Below are 21,119 nucleotides of genomic sequence, written 5' to 3'. Positions count from 1 at the left end.
TTTCTCCTAGGGATTACTTCCTGTGATTAGGGCTAGTTCCTCCTTCCACTTTTCACCCACGAACATTGCGACCATAGTGGGAGGTTCTTAGCCTCTAGTCCAGCATGATACTCCCAGGTGCGAGCCATGAGATGCCAGCGGGTGAAACACTTCCAAACCCGGACCGTGTCACTATGGAAAACATTCAAGAAGAAAGTGATGAAGAGGGACGTGTCCGAGCGGTAGTCACTACACCCATTGTACAAGGAGCAAGAGGATCTCAGAGGAAAGAAGAAGCACCTAAAGAGAGAGCTGCGGCAGAGATCAGCGAGCAAGAGATGTCTGAGGTACAAGAAGAATTAGACGCATCCATTAAAAAGCAGCAAGAGCTCCGCGGACGACTGAATCGAGCGAGAGAACAAGGCACGACCGAAGATGCAATCGCCAAGTACCTAGAGGAAAACTATCGAGTAACAAAATACAACGCCTACGATTCACTCGAGCCGCCATACCCTACCTAGAGTGAAAGAGGGTACACTTCTTAAGGTCATCATTAATTCCCCATTACTTGAACCTATCTACTTTCCCCTTGGGATTACTTCTTGTGATTAGGGCTACTTCCTCCTTCCACTTTTTACCCACGAATAGCGACCTAGTGATCATACGCCAAGATGGCGTATTATTTGCAACATGGCATAGGTAGAAATGCATCGTGCATTCAGAGTTGCAAGACACACCACGGAATGGGATAAACAGAGTTTGGACATGGCCAAAGATACGAGATTAGCATCAATAGGTGCCAAAAGAGTTTTACGCATAGCCTATGTGCATGAGGCATGCATGGATGCAAGCAAGACTTGCATAAGTATACTTGCATCATTGGGGGAATGATGCACAACTATGATGGTCATACTTTGGCTGGGATAAGCTATCATGAAGCTGCAAGGCTAGAGACATGTGTCAGGCACATGGCCTTGATGATTAAGAGTTGGTGTTTGATGTATGCTTTCTAAGTCTAGAAACTTCCTCTATGGCTTTAGGAAATAAGTTAGGAAAGTTGGCACGGTTGGCCAACTGCCTTGTGTAAAATAAATCTGTAACTTCTAGTCGGTTATTTGTGCATAGCTTTTGTAAGGCTATAAAAGCCTGGTATTTTGAAGGTTTGCGTGTATGGAATAAGGAGAGTTTGTGTAATCCTAAGTGTGCAGCAATAATAAGGCTTCGGCCAGGATTAAAGCTAAGTTATGTTGGCGCATTTATCTGTTTGTTTGGATTATTTTTCTATGCATCAAGTGGAGTGTGTGTTGATTTGGTGGCTTGAATGATTGTGAGTAGAACCTTTGTTTAGTATGGGCTGAATAGAGTTTTAATCAAGAAGAAAATAAATTGACTAAGAACGAATTGGCTAAGACTGTGATGTGGAGCATAGTGTCGTTGCAAAGGTTGGTTGTTGCATTTGGATAGTTTGAAAATTTGACAATTCGGGTATCAGATCCCTTGTTAAGGATCTCTTTGTTCACGTTGGATTATAGAAGGATGGTTGAGTTTGTTGTTGTTCTTGAAGTTGGTTGTAAATTGTATTTGAAGTGAAGGATCCACCCTAAGAGTACAAAGCCTAGAAAATGATGGGACGAAAATCGGGCCAAAGGTTTGCATTAAAGGTGTGTGAACTACATATCCAAAAATCTTCAAGTAACGATCTGACATGAAGGATGTCCTTTGAACAACTTGATAAGGGTGAAACGAGTTGTTCTACATATCAGAACTACACTAATGAGTGTGTTTCCATGTATCATTTGATCTCCAAACATGACAACATCTTCAGAAGCATTACATCACCTTTATACCAGACAACAACACCACAATTATCACAGTTTTCTAAGGCCATAGCAGACCTGAAACATATTCTCAATATTGAAATTGAGCACTATCTCCATAATGCAAAGGCAATAGCATTAGTTCAGCAACATCGCAGCGAGGATAATCCATAGTAAATTCCCAAATGTGTCATATGACTAAATAATACAACCGAAGTGTAGTTCTCCATGGTCCACTAGTCTAGTCATAATTAGTTTTGGTTTGGTTTCTCATGCAATTAGACTAGGTTGATCTACTAGTCTGTTTTGGCTTTGTTTTTGTTTTTTTTGAGTGGTGGTGGTGATGGGGGGTGTTTGGTTTTGTGAATGTTGTAACTTAATTAGGTCTTAACCTTTTTAGGTAATGTAGTGTTTAGTCATAGTCTAGATAGTTATTTGGACGTCTGTTACTTCCTCACTCTGTTTTTCTTCAAACAAAACTCATCTTGCTAAACTCAAGTCAAAAAAATCATTATGGATCAAACAGAAATTATATAAGATGGACAGGCAATGTTCGAGCAGTAAATCACATCTCATGGATACAAAGGTATGGTTAGTATCTCGAATCAATTGCATCGGGATCCGTTACCAACAACCAAGCTTCTTCACGCATTACCGTGCAACCAAATGCACAACTTTTCTTGTGGAAAGCATTTGTCTAATAACTGCAGACCCTGAAGAACCTAATCCATATCCATCTCATGGTTCCAACTTCTACCGTTAATGCAATATTGAGCCGGAGACTGTTGCACTCGGCTCATCTATTATGTTGTTTGAAGATTATTGGCTTATCAATCCATTTGTTATTGACTATATTTGCACCCTAGTTAGTAATTCACCGAATCATTGACAAATTTTTGTGTACTGGTCGTTCCCGAACTATATGCTTGTCTTAATGCAACCAGAATTATATCTCGTATTATATGCGATTTTGGCATCTCAAATTAGATTCATGCATACTAATTCGGCACATAAAACTCCTAAACTAATCTAATTCGTCACATGAAACTCTTAAACTCTGACCTGATTTCCAAATTTGTGTTAAAATATCTATTGGACCTATTCTAAATATCGTTCTTTCAAGGCCCAAAATCTTTTTTCCTTATTTTTTTTCTGGGATTCTAACTCCATCCAAAAACTCCAGGGACTCATACTCCAATAAAAAGGTTTCAACACCAGCCGTAGAGCTCCTTGTAGTCTCGTAATCTCGTCTTTTCTACTGAACGGCGACTCTATGAGGTTAATGTTACTTACATACTCATATTAATATATACATATTGTATATCTAATATAGAAAACTAACGCTACACAAGAATCGAATCGAAATCGGTGAACTGACTTGAAACTGGAACCGGATCAGAATCGGAACAGCAAGTACAGGGAACGAGAATAGGACTCAGAACTGGTGGTATATAGGGTACAGGTACCGGTTCCAACCTCATTCTCGACATGTCCCGGATTGAATTACATTTGATTATTATCCATTGATTTAAATTCATCTCAACCGTAGATGATAGGTTTTATACTTGTTTACTCTTTCTCTCAAACTTACTCCCACTAACAGTTGGGATAAATTTTTGATGTGGGCGTTCTTTGACGGGGCATGAGGGACAAATCATGAGTTGACATGTGTTTTTCATATTAATTGATTCAACTAATTTTGCTTCCAAAAATATCAAAGATAAAATATAAGCAATTAAGATAACCAATATTTTCTCAAAAAATAAACTTGTCTTGTTTTTTTGGAAACAAAATTTGTTGGAATTAATTAATATGAAAAACACATGTCAACTCCTGATTTGTCCCTCATGCCCCCATCAAAGAACGCCCACATCAAAAATTTATCCGACGAGATGACTCTCATTATTTTCTTCCTTCTTCCTGCTAATCTCTCTTATTCTTCCCTGGTTTCAATTTCTTATCATTATATCAATTGAAACAATCAGTATAATAGGTAAATATGTGTATTGATTTAGAGATCAAGTCAGATTATCGTGGAACTGAAATACTAGGGATTTAATTCTACGAGAAGAGACGCTGGGTAAGTTTAATTGGAGAACTAGATCCCAAATTTCTTTCCCATAAACCCCTAAAGGATTTTTCATTAATTTAAAATTCATAGATCTTGAAATTTCATATTGGTTCCAATCAGTTTCTTCAAATGATTAGTTGATTGTTCAATCAATTTTTTTAATGACGATCTTTTCGATTAGGTTAGTTAATTTATTCTATTTTATTTTAGTTTGTTTGATGAACTCAATATTAATGAGATTTGGGTTCACAGGGAGGAACCATATGGAGGAATTGGTGAAGAATAATTGAAGTTAGGGTTTGAAGATTTGAAGATCAACAAGTGTGAAAGAGGATGATGATTCAATGATGAAACTTACAGGGTCTTGGTAATGAAAATGAAGACTGAATTTGTTTTCAGGTCGAATAAGCTCATAGAGCTGTAGAATCAAAAAAAGTCATTTTACTATTAAGTTTGCTTAGTAACTATATTTTATAGAAATCTGTTTTGTGGAATTTTTGTTTCTGTAGAAATATCAAAGACACGCCAGTAGGTGTAACTAAATATGTTCTCTCGTGGTGATCTTTTTGTTCAGAGTTTCTGTCATTTTCTTATGTATCAAAATCACAGGATAAAAACCCGGTACCGGATTTGTACCAGACAGGTCTTATAGGTACATGTACCGGTCCTCAAAATGAGGTACCGGTCAACTCCAGGTACAAGTATCGGGTTCATAAGAAACCCGGACCGTATCGGTCCATGTGCTGTTTTTTAAAACATATGAGGTTTTCGAGCCTTGAGTGGTCGAATAACATTTTCAGAGACAAACGTTACATCCGATCATCTCAGTCTTATCCCAAACAAAGACAACTGACGGTCTTCATTTTTCTAACCCCTCTCAATATAAATCCAAATTTATTAATCTTTAATTAGTCATCACTTCTTAACTCAAGATTTTCAAAGAAACATTAAATGAAATCATAATATATCATATATGCATTAACCGGATTAGTGTGACAAGGAGAATCCAATGGGAAGTGAGATTTTTTATTTTATTTTATTTTTTTCGTTTCATAACTCATAAGTGAGATATATACACACTACTACTTAAATGATTTTGTGTTGGTTTTTTTGATAATGTATATGGTTAATTTTATAATGTATGTATAAACATTATTTTGGCTTAAAAAAAAACTATATCATAAAGGAACACGGTTGAAAAGCCGAAAAGAAAAATTACATCCGTCAAAGATCATATTAAAGCAGTGTCATTACGGCACAGGTTATCTCTAGTACATGTATATATATTGTATTTTTAATACAACGTATCAAACTCCTCCCCAACCTCTTTATATATATATATGTTATAAAAAAAATTATCCTGAATTCATCTATCTAGAATGAATTATACGCATATAACAGATGTCACTATGGTACAGTGGTAAAGTTGTTGGGTGATGATACCAGCGACCTGAGTTCGAAACTCGTCAGCATCGGGGTTGGGGGATTTTTCACTTTCTTTTCCTAGCTACCTGAGCTTGTAGATAGTAAATCTCTTTGAGGTTTAAACTTTAATATAACATTTGGACTTTAAACCCAATTTAAAAACAAAAATTATACGCATATCTATATCGTTCCGCATTTGTACCAAGTCGCGATACATAGTTCCAAGTTTGTGTCGAATCACCAGTGGCGGAACCAGGTACTAAGGTTGAGGGGGCTAAAAAAAATTTAATCCAACATAAAAGGTGGGCTAAATTCAGAATATGGGATTAAATGCAACGATGTTACAATGGTTTTCATCATTTTAAGGGGGCTAGAGCCAGGGTTAGTCAACCCTTATTTCCAAGGATGATAACGATAGCAAAATGCATGATACTTGCCTACAAAGATGTGGAAGCAGTAGATGTACGCTGCTTATTTCCAAGGATGATAACGATAATGGTTACATCGTCATGATACTTTCTCCTCCTCCCAACAGGAATGCTCATCAGCTCCTCGGTACTGAAACCTACAAGGGGAATAAGTCGGATCACACATTTGATTATTTACGAAAACTGCATGCACATAGATAAAGAATACACTGGGAATCAGTTGAGATGAGAAAAGAGAGCATTAACAAAATATGTTAAAAAAAACAAGTACCTGCACTTTCAGCAGCTCTTAGAACAAGCTGCTCCACCAGATACTTTGCCGGATCACCAAAAGGATTTTCCTGAATGAACGCATGTGCAATCTGAACAACTTCATCGTTGCTGAAGAAATCGAACAATCCATCGCTCCCCACAATAACAAACTGGTCATCTTCTAAAACTCTATGATTTTTGGTGAATGGTACAGTATAAACATATGGTGGACTGCATAAGTTTCGAACTCGAAGGATGCCCATCAGCGCATCATTCATTTCTCTCTGCAAAGAGTAGTTAACAGAAAGGGCTTGTATGACTTGTGCACAAACAATAATTCCTAAAGGATTCATAAAGTGAACACTAAACAACAAAGAATAAGTTAAACATCAGTACCTTTTTCAAGTAACCAACTCCTAGTGCCCTGGTTACCCTCAGTTTTCCTTTCAGTCTTCCCCGAACAATAGGAGAGGGATCATCAGGGTGATCAGCTATTACTTTGCTGCACTCAGTTTCATTGTCAACTGTGTGAGTTTCTGTCAGTTGGATGGCTTTTACTAAACCACTTCCAGTGTTGTCGCTGGTACACAGAACAGCCCTACTATCACCTAGGTTGAGGACGTACAAATCCTTCCCATGAAGAAGTACCAATAGGACACATGAACCAACAGATACTAAATCAGGTCGGTCATCCATTTCCTGTTCAACCATGTACATGAAATCAGTCTCAGCTTGGGCAAGGGCACGAATGAGACAGTCCATCACTCCCAGGCGGAATGACTCAGTTAGGACTTCTCCACTGGAACAATTCGGGAGGACAATTCCTCCCTTTCTTTGAGAAGCTGAAGAGTGATCATGACATCCAATAGTTGGTAACGATTTACTGGGGATGGTCTCATCTTCATTAGAAGTTAAATTGGATGCATCTTGTTCCTTTCTCATACGCCACTCCAGCGCCTGAAGGTAAAACCCTATATTTTCAATAAGAGTTCCGGCTAAGAAATCAGCAGCATCTCGTCCATTAAATCCATCATACACTCCACAAAAGAGCCATCCATTTTCTTCAGAACAAACAGCTTGGACTCGGTCTTCCCCTGCAGCACCACCAGCCATCTGTACATCCATCCCACTGAGGAAGCTGCATGACTCTACCCTCATAGGCGCACTCATAGGTTTCCAGGTAGCATTTCCATTCTCATAGAGAAAACCAGTTCTCGTAGGAACACTTCCAGCCAGGATAGGCATACAAGTCTGAGAAGGCGATGAACTAAGGTCCAACCGCGAAAGAGAGGGAGAAGAAGACATTCGTCGAAATGATTTCGGAGAATCTAAAACAGGTAATATCTCCTCACCTATAAGACCATTGCCGATATTCGTGTTTGCTAACGTAGCATTAGCACTAAGAGCAGCACCAGACAAGCAAGAAAAAGAACCGTTCCGGTTTGTGTTTTGAATCGGACTCCCTCGAGAAAACTCAGATTGATCAGGTTGCACGGAAAAGTTATCGTGGTCCAAGGTGCTGCACTGATAACCAAAGCTAACACTAAGCTCGCTAGCAGGATCAGCGATTTCCACAGACAACTTCATACTTTCAGGATGGGAGAATGTGAGAGGATCAATTTGGTTTTATGGAGAAAAAACTAATTTTCCTTCAATAGCTAGGCAGGGACATGCTATACCAGATCTAGAGACATAATTTCAGACACTTATAGACAGAGAGGAGTTGAGCCTGCAGATTCATATACCATACCATTTAAACATAAATATGTGTAGCACTGAATATATCCGACTAGAAAGGAAAAGATAAGAGGCCAAGCATGAAAAATAGAACTGCACATATTATTTTAGATTTGTTCTTATTACCCGACATAGTTGTTTATCGGTATTTACTATGTTGAAGTCAGTATCAGAATGTGATGCAAGTTTATACATACCTCTTAAACAGCACAAGGTTCATACAGAAATTACAATAATGTAGGAATATGGTCTATCTATAAAAATGCAAATGTTGGTAAAAAGGTTCCCAAAGAGAAGCAGGGTCCTACCACACCAAAGAACTCAAGATAACTGTGTTCGATAACATCAAAAGGGACCTCGCAGAGCAAGCAGTATCAGCATTATCCGTCTATCTTATTGTGTGTTATGGATCAGCTAAAACTTTTGATTCTAGTAACATCCTTCTCTCAAAAGGCAGATTAATCCTTAGTTGGTTGCAAGTATAGAAGGTCAATAACATAGAGCCAAATGCAGAAAGCATCTATATTTGAACATTTTTGGTCATGGATGTTATTTTTTTGGTTGAGCAGTTCCGATATCTGTGCACAAATAGCATTAAACCCTGACATGCATGGATTAGCATATCTGAGTTTAACTTTGCATATGCTCAAAGATTAATGGAGTTGTTGAACCAAAAAAATCTCATCCTCAGACCAACTATAGTACAAGAGCCGCAACCTAGTTTTTTTTCATAAACTTGGCCTTAACTATAAGGGTATATCTCTAGTGCTAGCCATAGTATACTTCAATTCCAAGGTATGATGAAAAGTTCCGCGACAAGCAAATGACTTCCAATTGTAGTTGCAATCTTGTCGATCTTAACAAGAAAGTAACATGCAATGCATGGAGAAATATATGAACAAAAAACATCAAAAAAATGAACGTATGAATAGATTTGAATTGAGTTCAAGGAGCAACAGCCACAATAATAACAAGTATGAATAAGTGTCAAGCACACGCACCTTCCAAGTAAAAGGTGGTCTTCTGATCCTCAACAAATAACGAACCCGTGAGACAGATTTAGGCATAAGAGTTTGAACATCATATTGGTTAAATACATCTCCCTGTTAGAAAGAGATAAAGTATATAATTTATAGGCCTCCACAATTGCAAGTGGTGTAATGAGGAAAAAAAGAAAAGAAAGAAGATTACCACAATTCCCATTAGTCGTTGAACGATGATAACGGCAACAGCAAATACGAGAAATCACCTTCATGTGTCGAACAGCTTCAAGTTGATTGATTCTAATAATTAAAACTGAGATAAATAAAAACACAGAAATGAATTCACTCGATAATCACAACATCACATAACTACTAAACCACGGATCAAGATATGAATATAGAAAGAAAGCCCTAAAAATTTACAATTATCGGTTTCTAACTCAAATACTCAAAATTTACTGCAATGATCAAAAAAAAAAAGGTTAGACTCACTTATTGAATGAATAATAATCAGATGAGGTGGTGTTGAGCTTGAGAATGACGCTGAGCCATTAAAACATGGAATCGTAGGAGAGTGGAGAAGACAGATATATTGTTCAACCTGTCGATCAATTATGAATCTAAGTTAACTCGTTTTTATCTTTGACGTGGGAAGAGAAAAGAAAAAGATAGGAGGAGGAAGATTTTGATAGAGGGAAGAGATTTAGTCAGAGGGATGGAATATAAAGAAGAAGAAAAAAATAACACGACAAATTAAGATCTCCGGCTCCAGGAGAGAGAGGATCTAACGAAACAGCTGCTGTCTAGGATTTTCATGGGGCTCTTCAAGACTCCGGTAAAGGTAGGCAAAATCCTGCGGGACATTACTTAGGCAAAGCATTATGGTAAAGCATTTCCCTTAGCTACACTCAGTTTAGGGAAAATGAGTCTCAGTCTAGTCTCTCATTATGGTGCGGTGCCGTGCCATCCCTTAACTAAACCATGTAAATAGTGCCAAACAGATACTGAGTTTCTGTTTGTTTTTTTTCCAATTTCTTTCGTTGAAGTATTTGTATAAAAGAATAATGAAAAATAATGAAAAAAAATATATATATGTTAAGTAAAAAAAAAAAGTTTTAGTAAATCAAAATAATAAAAAAAAGAAATTTTAGTATAAAAGAGCAAAAACCAGAAATAAATACTCAGTGTATCCGTTGAAAATCACACTGAAAATGAGAATCTGTAAAGTAGTTTTTTCAACGGAACCTGAGCATTTGTGTGCTTTCCTTTAGCAACAAGGTGGATCTGATCAACTTTGAAGTGTAACTAAGGATATTGTTACATTTAAGCAACACGCAAGACCATAATAGTTGGATTTAATTACTAAGCTACTGCGAAGTGAACTTGCTTACCATAGTTCTTGGTCTTAATTGAATGAAATGTGCGGCTCATACGAAATTCGCCTGGAGTGCACTTCTATATGAACAAGCAATTGGGGGATGTACGTATTAATTGAGCGAAATTTTACTGTAGCTGTCGGCATGGATTTTCAATGTCGGCGATTCAAATCAGCATGGTTTTTCAGGTTTTTTCAACGCTGACATCTATAATAGAATATCCCCTAATTAATATGCGCATCCCCAATTAATATGCGCATCCCCAATTGCTCGTTCTTCTAAATACGTGGATATATTCTTAGTAAAAGATAAAAATACGTGGATATACATATATTCTCAGTAAAAAATGGTGTCGAATTACAAAATAGTGTGAGAATTATCGTCAACTGATCCCAGCCCAAATTAAAGTTGACGATACTTCTCACACTATCTTGTAATTCGACACCATTTTTCTTTATAAACCTAAACAAGATGTATTTAATGTTGAATTCTCGATGATACAGTCTTTTCGTGAAGTTCTACGTTCATATCAAAATTTAATGTACTTCGGGATGTAATCGATTTAATTTCAACCATTAAATTTTAATGGCTAATTTTCAAAGTGATAGATGAAAGTTTTATATTCCTCGGATTGTGCTCATTTATTGTATGAATATAGAGCTTTATAAGAGAAATATATCATCAAGATATTAGCTTCAAATGTATTGTCGTTTGGATTCTATAAAAAAAAATTGGTGTTGAAATAGTAAAATCGTGTGAGAATAACCATGCCAACGGGACTTTCGTTGTATATTATGTGTCATTATAATATAGCATATTGATTGATAGATAAGGTATATAAACACTTCTTTCCCCCCTCTCCTGTATTTATGCCAACTTTTTCCGCATTTGATATGTCGCTTCTTCATCGGCTATCTAAACATGGATACGTAAAAGCATCTCCGTATTTGGATGTAATTTTTTTGTATCTGGAAGTCTTATTTAGACTTTAATTTAGGAGTGTTTTTACATTGATAAATAAAAAATCTTATATAGCTAATAAATTGTCTACAATATTATAAGCATTTAACTCCTGGAGTTTTTTATGTGGATAAACTTGTAAATGTTGTTTCTGAGTTTATTATCTTGTTTTAAATAATAATTATAAAAAACAGGGGAAAATGGCTTTGTCTGACCAAAAATCTAGTTAGGACTTTCTCTTAAACCTCTTTTTCCCGAGTCGTCACTCATAAACTCGGAATCAAGTCTTAAATCCTATTTGATACCTAAAATTGAGATTTTCTCTAAAAAATAATTAAAAAAAAAATTGCCAAGTAAAGATAAAGATAATATTAATATCAAAGGAAAGCTCTGCAAAAATATAGAGATCGAAAACAAGAAACATCAAAAACGAAAATACTGAAGTCTCACTCCTATACCAAGTATGGAGTAAGGTCCTTTAAAGAACGACAATATCAAGTTTGTTAAGAGCACCTAAATTTTATGCATATATCTTTTACTGGCTTGCACAGTTTTCACATTCCAAGTAATTATTTGCATATTAAAAAACATAAACAACCAAAAAATAAAAAGCATAAATACCTAACAAATGACATTGTTACGAGCTTACTTGCATTCAAACTCAAATGCACAAGGAAATTAGTTGCAGCATGCATCAAGTGCCTGATAAGATCGTTTCCATCATTGGAGTAGCTCTTGTCTTATACTTCGCTAACTTGTTTGATAACATTAATGGCAGGCCAGAATCTGGTTAAGCTATTTGATTACCATGCCTCATTTCCTTTATCAGTTAGCATCGCAACAAAGTATTCAGAATTTACTAGTTGATAGTTTATTTCTTGGAATGTTAAACACTAATGAGTAGCTTAAGATGTTGCTGGTACAGACTCTATTTTTGCATATATTCGGTAACATGACTGGAAAGAGCTTTAACCCATATTAGCATTAGCAGATGAGCCTACGACTAGAGAATAATGGTTGCTAAATGAATTCACCTCATGAGCTTTGAACCTCTTATAAGAATATGAATAGTGCATGTCGAACTGTAATGGCTAAAACCGCAACATCCTTTCTTGCGGTATATCATATGAATTGCTCTAAAATACCAAAGAAAATTTATGAAACTTTAATTAAGTTGCAATGGGATTATTGGTGGAGAAAAGATGAAAATGGAAAGAATGAAAATGGTAAGAAGCGATTATACTTAAAACCTTGGGGTTCATTCTGTAAATATTTTGATGAAGGAGGATTAGGTATCCAAAAGATTGAAACTCTTAATCTTGCAATGATCGCAAAGATGAGATGGAGATTGAAAGAAAAACAAGATTCTCTGTGGACAAAAATTCTAAAAGCAAAATATTATCCATACTGTGATATATTGCATATAAAACCAATAACAAATGATACAGATAGCCGGGTGCGGAAAGGAATTCATAGTGGAGTCGAAAAAATTAACAAAAAATTGTAGATGTGAACTAGAAATGGGAAGTTAATAGATATCTGAGAGGATCTGTGGATACCAAATACTAGTGTTCCACCACAAGAACCAAACACGGGTACAAAAAATATGAAAAAGGCATGTCATTTATTCACCGACAATAAAAAAATGGAATGAAAGTAAACTAAAGATTTATTTTAATAAAACTACTCTTAATATAAGGTATTAGTAAGACATATTCCTATGAATGATTTAGATGATAATGCTCACTAAAACTGGAAAAGAAAGGTAAATTCACAGTCAGATCTTTGTACGGTTTAATAAATAGTAGTAGTAATAATAACAATGTTGATTGGGATAAGATATGGAGATTAAAAGTAACACCAACCGTAAAACTTTTTACCGGAAAACAACCCAATCAATCTTATAAAATAGTACGAGAGTTGTTGCAATCCCTTGTAACATTGATACAAAATGCATTCTCTGTAATTAAGGAAAATCCTTAACTCGTATATTTCTCAAATCCTTAACATTGATGGCTGGTTCGTGACTTGCTATTCTTGATTCAAAAACACCAACGATTCGATCTTCAAGTTTACGGGAAAAATACTCCTTCCTTCCAAGAGCATCTGTTTTCAAGGAAGAATACAATCAAATCAAATGGTCGGAATTATTTCCGGAATATACCATTATCTCTCCCTTATACATAATCAAAATTTGGGTATCTTTGCGATTTGTTTCTCTTTCTCTTCTCGATGTGCTTGTAGTTGATATCCTTATTTGTATTAGGGTTTTGATTATCTTGATATTTTTATGTATTTTGATGTCTTTGTTAATCTTGTAAGCGAACATGTAATCACTATTTTGATTAAATAAATTGAAATTTGTTGATTGACCCAAAAAAAACAAAAAAAAAAAGAAGGTATAGATGCACCTAAATTTTGATATAAATTACGTGACAAATGGGTGTAAAAACTTTCATGATTGGTTTCAAGACAAAAATAAAGGAGACGACATAACAAAATGGCCAGAGTATTGTAGTATTGTTTTATGACGTATTTTAATAACGAGATGTAAAGCCACATTTCAAAAAAGAAAACAGAATAGTATGAAGACAGTAAAAATGATAGTGAAATTTATCATGAATGTAAATAATCCTGATTACAATATTTTGAAAACAATATATCATGATCCTATGCAAGATAGAGTTTTTCAGGTTTTGGAAACAAAACTTGATAAGAAAACAACACATATGAGCCTGAAAATGTCAATTTCCTTAACATGAATATTCCTATAAGTGCTTCAAGAATTGGCTTAGCTTTAATGGATATGCAAGGAAAATCATTGAGGCAAAAGGATCACATGCAGGTTGCACAACAAGAGTCCAATTAAAAGAAGAATGAGTTGAAGCTGCCTTCTGACGGGCAGCTGAATTGAATGTATTCAACATCATCTTTCAAAGTGATTTTAAACATACTTTAAAGTTGTTGACGGAAAGCTATGCCAAGGGAAGGGAACATCGTTATAAAATAAATCTATAGATTCAGTATAGCTAAAGCTGCAAACATAACAACTTTTTGTAACCTTAATGCAATCCAAAACAGTTGGACAAATGATGTATTAAGAGCTATCTTGCATAACTTATTTATTGTAAATTGTATTAACCTTGTAATCGTAAATGATCCTCAAAGTCCTGTGAATCTTTTCTATTTATTCAATGAACGAGGAATGATCATCTTTTCCTGGGGTGGATGGGAAGAGCTTTAGTATAACCTCAAAATAGCACTATACCGAATGAAAATGAAATAAAAGATGAAAATAAAGAAACAAATAGGGTATATATGTCAGGTAATAACCATTTTTTAAGAAAAAAATCTATTAATTTTTATCATCATTTTTCGCTAGGATAAGTTAGTTGCATTATTCAAGATACTTTTAAAAAAAAAAAATCAACTGCGATAATTTTTACAAAGATGTATTGGATCAGGACCTATATGGATAAAAATAGATATTAGTTTAGTTGAATTCAGTGGATTTTAATGTTTTTAAACAAAATTATAGATTTTTATAGAACGTGCGATTGGAGGATAAAAAAAAATAATTGGGGATATAGTAAAAGGACAAAAACGGGATCCAAATATCAAATCAGGGTCACCCCTTATCTAAGTATTTTAGGTAATTCCTAATCTACCCCTCACTAATCAGGATTAGTGATTAATAATAATTAATAAAATCTTAAGATTTTTGATAAATGATTAGTGTGTGTTATTATTTGTGTTTGGGTGAGTGAGGTGGGAGTAGAAGGAGGGAAAGAAAATTTAAGAGGGAATTGTAAAAATGGAGGATGATTGTGAAGAGAGAATTGCTGCTAAAATGTTGAAAATTTGATTTGATTTTTTTCTTTGAATCTACGACTTTTGCATCTGAAAAAGCTCGGTGCCGGCATGGACGTGGTATGAATGCCATGCCGGCACCGAGTTTATCCCCCATTTTGAAATTCAAGCCCCGATAGAGTGCGAGACAACGTCTCGTAGAATTTCTTTTTGCTTTTGAAATTCAAAACCTTTTCTGTTTTGATTTTTTTTTCCTGGTTTTAATCAGTCTTCCAGCACAGTTAGTTAATTCTCGAGCATGCCGGTACTGCTACCGACATAGTATTTTGCTTAAATTTCTTTGCCGGCACATGATGTAAAGTATCCAGAAAACTTCAATTTTTTTTCACTTGACTACCAACATTGATAGATTTCTATCGAGCATGTCGGCACTTAGTTACGACATTGAATGTTAGTTACCAAGCATGCCGGCACCATTTTCCGGCATGGTCTTCATCACTTCCGGCATGGTCTTCATCACTTCCGGCATGATCTTCATCACTTCCGAATGTAAAAAAAAATAAAAAATTTAAAGTGAGGAGCCGACAAAGAAGAAGAGAATTTTAAAGAGAGTGGGGAAAATTTCGAATTTGAAAGGGAGTGGGGAGTAACAAAGCCCCTAACCCTAAAAGAGATTAATAAAAGGTGGAGATGGAAATGAGGATATGATTTTGTTTATGAATTTTATTTTGATGGAAGGGTATTTTCGTATTTTTGTCCCCAAAAACACCCCTTAGCAGATCCATTTGGTTGGAGGAAGTAATGCATATCCCCAATTATTATTTTTATCCCCGATCGCATGTTCTTTTTATAGATATATAATTTTGGATTATAACCGAATGAACTAGAATTAATTTATATTTTAAAATATTAAAATGGTCCCTAATCTAATACACCCCTGTTAATGCTTCAGTTACGACTAAGAATATGCATGGGTTGTAACAAGGGAAAACAAAACCAAAAATTAAGGATAATGAGTGGAATCGAGTTTAAGATTAATGCAACCATAATAGATTGAATCAAGAGATTCATCTATTGTTTAATTAGAGTTAAACATTAGTTTAATCCAAAATGTTCTTAAAGGACTCGAAAGAGCAGATTACCGTGGTCTGTTCGGTGCAGAAATGTATTAAATCATTGTCGGGAGAGTGGAAAAAATAGACAAAGGAGGTTGATTTTGATTGATTGGATCAAATATTATTACTTTTGGGGCTGTTGGATTGGGGTTGTGGAGCAGCAGGAGCGGCAGACATAAGTTGTGACTTTAGCCAATCACGAAGAGCCACTTTGTTGCCTTGTCTCGCATTTGGAGGCAGCTTGGGAAGGCAATTTGTTTTCCGCTGACAAAAGGTTCAAAGAAGTCGGATTATTTTGGGAAGGCAATTTATTTTTCCCAATCTAATAGCGGAAATTGTGATTTTAGTTTTCATACAAACGGACACCTCTTGGTTGCACGGAAAAACGAAAAATAAAATCAACCACCTGAACACCCAATCACATCTCTCACACCACGTCGAGAGTTGCAAAAACCTTCACTTCCAGTGAACAGAACTCTCGCTCCTGATTGGTCGGAATCAAAGTTAGCCTCCTTATATTTCGTGGCCGTTAACTTTTAAAAGAATATGAAATCTGGACCTTCGGATTAGATGCAAAATCTATAAATGTTTTTTGGAAGGGTCCACGATTATTTTTTTTCGTAAAAAAAACGAGAATTTCCATATAGATGAAAAATCAACCCAAATAGGTTTTTATGAATTTTTTTTCATCAGATTTCTAAGATTCTTGCAATTCTATAATTATATGGGAACAAGTTCTATCATTGGCAGTTAATGGCTATTTTTGGTCGTCGATTCCATGAACGAATAAAATTTTGATTGTCCAAATCCAGGCTATGATATTGTTGGACTTCTATTCTATGGAAACAAGTTCTATCATTGGCAGTTAATACTGCTATGATATTGTTGGGCGTCTATTCTATGGAAACAAGTTTTATCACTGGTAGTTAATACTAAGTTTACATCCAGATTTTGGAAACAAAAAAGGAGGTTTCGTGGGATTTGGGTTAAAGAAATATATATATATATAGGCTACGCATAGCTCATATCTTTCTTTGTTCAGAACTATCGAGGGTTCAGTTGAATTCCTTTCTTTTGATTGAATATCTTTTTTCTCATTGAATATCTTTTTTTCTTTTGATTTTAGGAATCAGGTTAATATTGTACGTTTAATGTGTGAGGAGGAACGTCAGGTGTCAATGGAGATTCAAGGACAAGGTTAGTGGGAGTTTGTGTTTAGGTTTTTCAGTGAATCTGCAATTTGATATTCGATTTTATTGGTTATTGATGGTTCTGTTGGTCGTTTTGTTGTTTCTGGATGCTACTAGAAATAGAAAAATTAGATTTAAGGAACCCTATCGAAGAAACTAAAGTTCCAGAGGGTTTTGCTAACCATTTAGTTTGTTTAGGGTTTTTCTGTTGATTTTCTTTTATTTTTATTGTTTGATGAATGTGCTTCTGCTGTTAACGGAAAAAACGGAGATTATAATTTAGCTATTCATGAAATTCTAGGATTTTATGGTAAGCTTTTTATACTTCTCAGTTCGAGTATACCATTTTTCTTTTTGTTTAACTAATAACCTAAACACTTTTTTTTTAACTGATAATCTAAAACAGTTTCTCTTTTCATGTAAAAGAAGGCTCATATGAGCTACAAGATATTCGTGCCAAAAAACTACACCCTAATCATGAACAAGGCAATCAATTTTTTTCTGTTTGTTTTGATTTTTGTTTTTTAACTTTTGGGTTTTCAGTTACAACCTAATCAAGTTGATTGTTTGTTCAACTTGATTTTTGCTTTATTATTCTGAATAAGGATTTTTAATTATATATAGTTTCTTTTAATTTTGCAAGTGATATGGTTTGCTTTTGATCTCCATTCTGTTTTAACTATATAGGATTTCTAATTATATCGTTTTCTCACACTTATTTTGTCTATAGATATAACCCTAGTTTTACTCTCTCTTTCGTTGCTTCTCTATTTTACTCCGCCCCATAATTTTATTTCATCGCGTTTGTATTATTCTCCGCCCTTTCTTCTACTCCCATCTCTTCTCAACTCTCTTTGTATTTTTCGTTTTACTATTGATTTATTGTGGCTTAGAGATCATGTTGTGATAAACTGAAGCATGAATAAAACTTAACCAAGAAACTGAAATTAGAGCTTGATATCACTGTTGATATAGTTTAATGATGCTTCTATGTCATACTTATTTGTGATATTGATCCACTGTTTATTGATTTGTTAACATGTGCCAAACAAGAATTCCCAACCAAGTATAAACCGGAGCATAAAACTTAACCAAGGTTTGAATTCACAATTATTGATATAGTTTATATTTCAGGAGATTATATAGAAAACAAAATGAAGAAACTTGAATCACTGCGAGTGATTATGATTAATATGACTCTCTCTCCTATCTATGATCTACTAACTCAGATTTTCTTATTACTCTTCATTGAATTTTATGGACGGTTTCACATGATCAGCGCTGTTCTGTTCAAGTGACTGCATGAATAATTTGCTTGATGTGTATTTTTCGCCAGATGGAATAATATGTAATGCTACCATCGTCAACAAACATCTTCTTAAACACGGTATACTAATTATCCTACTAGATTCATGTAGAGGAATTATACTTTTATATATAATATGTTGTCTAACTGCTCCATGTAATATGAAGACATTATGAGCACCGGTGAGCAAGTGCTTGAACTCCTCAAGACTGGACAAAGTCAAAATACCGAATGCAAAATTAGTATTTAAAAGGTTTACTGATGAGGTTTTTGATTGTCGTTGTAGTAATAAGATTCGAACTCTAAGACTTGTGAAGATTAAATTTAAAGGTTTAATGAAAATAATAGAAAAAGCGAGAGTTATTGGGACTAGGATTTCACCGAGTTCATAATCATAAGGCTCAATTATTCATTCTCAACAATTATCGCTCAATAAATAAAACAACATGGACTCTTATTTTTTCCAAGGTAGATTCTCAAAATATTAGTTATAAATCGTACGCATGGGTCATCAAACATCTAGGCAAGCATGACCCATCAAATAAAATGATAACTAATTAATCAAAAATCATAATTCTATTTTAATTAGTGCAAAAGTCAAATAGAAAATAAAATAAATTCACCCATGTGTGAAATTCGTCTTCCTTCGTCGACCAAGTGTAGGGGTTTAGCTCCACATGGTGAAAACACTCTCAAAATAATATTTCATTTCTCAAATGATGTTTACAAAGAAGAGAAAAAGAGAAAATCAATTAAAACATGGAATCGCAACGTTTATAAGCGTTTCAAACCCACTGACACAAAGAATAATGGTAAACTGTCGCACTGGACAGTCTTATATCCTAAGCATAAATGACAGAGTTTAACGACTGTCTTTGTCTGTCTGTTCTTCGTGTTCTTCACTATTTTTTTTGCTGCTGTTGCTGCTGCAGATTTCTCTGCAACAATTTTCTCCACTCTGTAGCCTCCCCAAACACTCGATCCCCCTCTCTGGTGCCCGAGCACCTATTTTATACTCAACAGGGTCATCCAATCTCTGCATTAACTCCGGAAATCTCTTCATAACTCGCTAGTGAAAAAAATATTCTCGAGAAAATTTTCTTCGCTATTTTACCTCCTCACGCTTTGATTCTCTGCCAGCACACTCTGAACAGGTCAATACACGTTCCAGAATGTTGATCAAGTCATCAGAACATGTTCAAACTCTCCAAAACCCGTGAAATATTCTTCCCGAGAAAGTGTTCCTCTGTTTACTTCTACGCGAGAATCCAGCCAATTTTAATCGATTAAATCACTCATGATAGTTTTGTTGGGACATATCACAACTATCCAACAAATTTCAGCCCTTTAGTCTACCCAGAACTCTTTCAAACTTCGATCGAAAATCACACAGTTTTGTTCTTCATTTTCCCGCCAAAATGAAATCAAAAGAAAAAGATGGGTGCTAAGGATGAATTTGGGCTATACATAGCCGTGGGTTCCCCTTAGCCAAATTTGAGAGTCTCAATAACATGTGTCCTCCGGGGTACAAAAACCACTTGTCGAGCAACTTTCTCCATAAGAGCTTATTTCACAAAAACACCTACAAACAAGTTTATTAGTGATAAAATGAGTCCCAGCTAATGTATTTATGGGTGAAAATGCGTCGCACTTTCGTGCTCATCAAATTCTCCCACACTTACATTTTGCTAGTCCTCGAGCAAAACAGAAAACTGACCCGCTACACAGGCTGGTCTTTTTTTTTAGACCCGCTACACAGCTGGTCATATAATAAGATAAAGAGAAAGAGACCCGCTACACATCTGGTCATATTTTTTTAGACCCGCAACACAGCTGGTCATATAATGCAAGAAAAAAAGAAGAAAAAACCCGCTACAGAACTGGTCATAACCCTAACAATCAATTTATTTTCATTTTATATTTTTCATTTTTTTTAGACACGCTACACAGCTGGTCATAATATGCAAGAAAAGGGAGCAAACCCGCTACACAGCTGGTCATGATTTGCAAGGAATTTCCTAAAAAAACAAAGTAAAAAATTAACCTCTCCCACACACTTAAACATTACATTGTCCTCAATGTAATTGAGTCATCGAACGCAAATATTAAGATGGGAAATGCAAAAAGTAAATCAAAATAAAATAAAATAAATATACCTACTGGAATGTACAGAAATGGAACCCCAAAAATTAACAGCCTGAAAATTTGGGGATCAACCCAAAATACAGTATTTACAAAAGACAGCTTCACGATTATGCTATGAAAATATGGTGACATTGAAACTGTCTGAAATAGAGGATTACCCCCAAACCTAGTTTTTACTTCACATGGAAGTGAGTATAGAACAAAATATGGGGATACTATTGGGACAGGAAAATTGTCAATTGGTTCATGCACGGTATCAGAAACAGGAACGTCCTCTGGGTATTTGGATGCAAGTAATCGAATAAATTTTTTGAAGCACATAATTCTAACCCTAAATTAGGTAACTTTTGGAAGTCTAGGGGACTAGAAACAACCTCTAAGTCGGGTGAAAGATCTTGCGAGATAAATTCTTCTAATAAATTAGACAAATCATCTACACAATCATTCACAGGGTCATCTAAAAATTCCGTCTCGACCAGAGAGTCACTACAAGACTGATCATCATCATCATTAAATAGTTTTTTA

The 21,119-nt window shown here is 35.2% G+C and overlaps 1 protein-coding gene across 2 annotated transcripts; it reads right to left on the bottom strand.

Moving 5' to 3' along the window:
* Positions 1-5,433: 5,433 nt before the first annotated feature.
* Positions 5,434-9,541, bottom strand: LOC113271457 (probable protein phosphatase 2C 40). Of its 2 annotated transcripts, none has more exons than XM_026521321.1 (6): positions 9,185-9,541; positions 8,901-9,005; positions 8,711-8,812; positions 6,369-7,701; positions 5,992-6,256; positions 5,434-5,857 (listed from the first exon to the last, which is right to left on the bottom strand). In XM_026521321.1, exons 4-6 carry the CDS (start codon positions 7,557-7,559, stop codon positions 5,730-5,732), a joined length of 1,584 nt encoding a protein of 527 aa, XP_026377106.1. In that variant the 5' UTR covers positions 7,560-7,701; positions 8,711-8,812; positions 8,901-9,005; positions 9,185-9,541; the 3' UTR covers positions 5,434-5,729. The 2 variants fall into 2 exon arrangements, with proteins under 2 accessions (XP_026377106.1, XP_026377107.1); XM_026521322.1 differs by having other exon boundaries at positions 8,901-8,992.
* Positions 9,542-21,119: the final 11,578 nt, after the last annotated feature.

This window comes from Papaver somniferum, chromosome 4, assembly GCF_003573695.1.
Source record: "Papaver somniferum cultivar HN1 chromosome 4, ASM357369v1, whole genome shotgun sequence".
In the NCBI taxonomy this organism is placed as follows: Eukaryota; Viridiplantae; Streptophyta; class Magnoliopsida; order Ranunculales; family Papaveraceae; genus Papaver; species Papaver somniferum.
The sequence above is the reverse complement of the archived record's forward strand: the minus strand, read 5'-3'. Positions and strand labels throughout refer to the sequence as shown.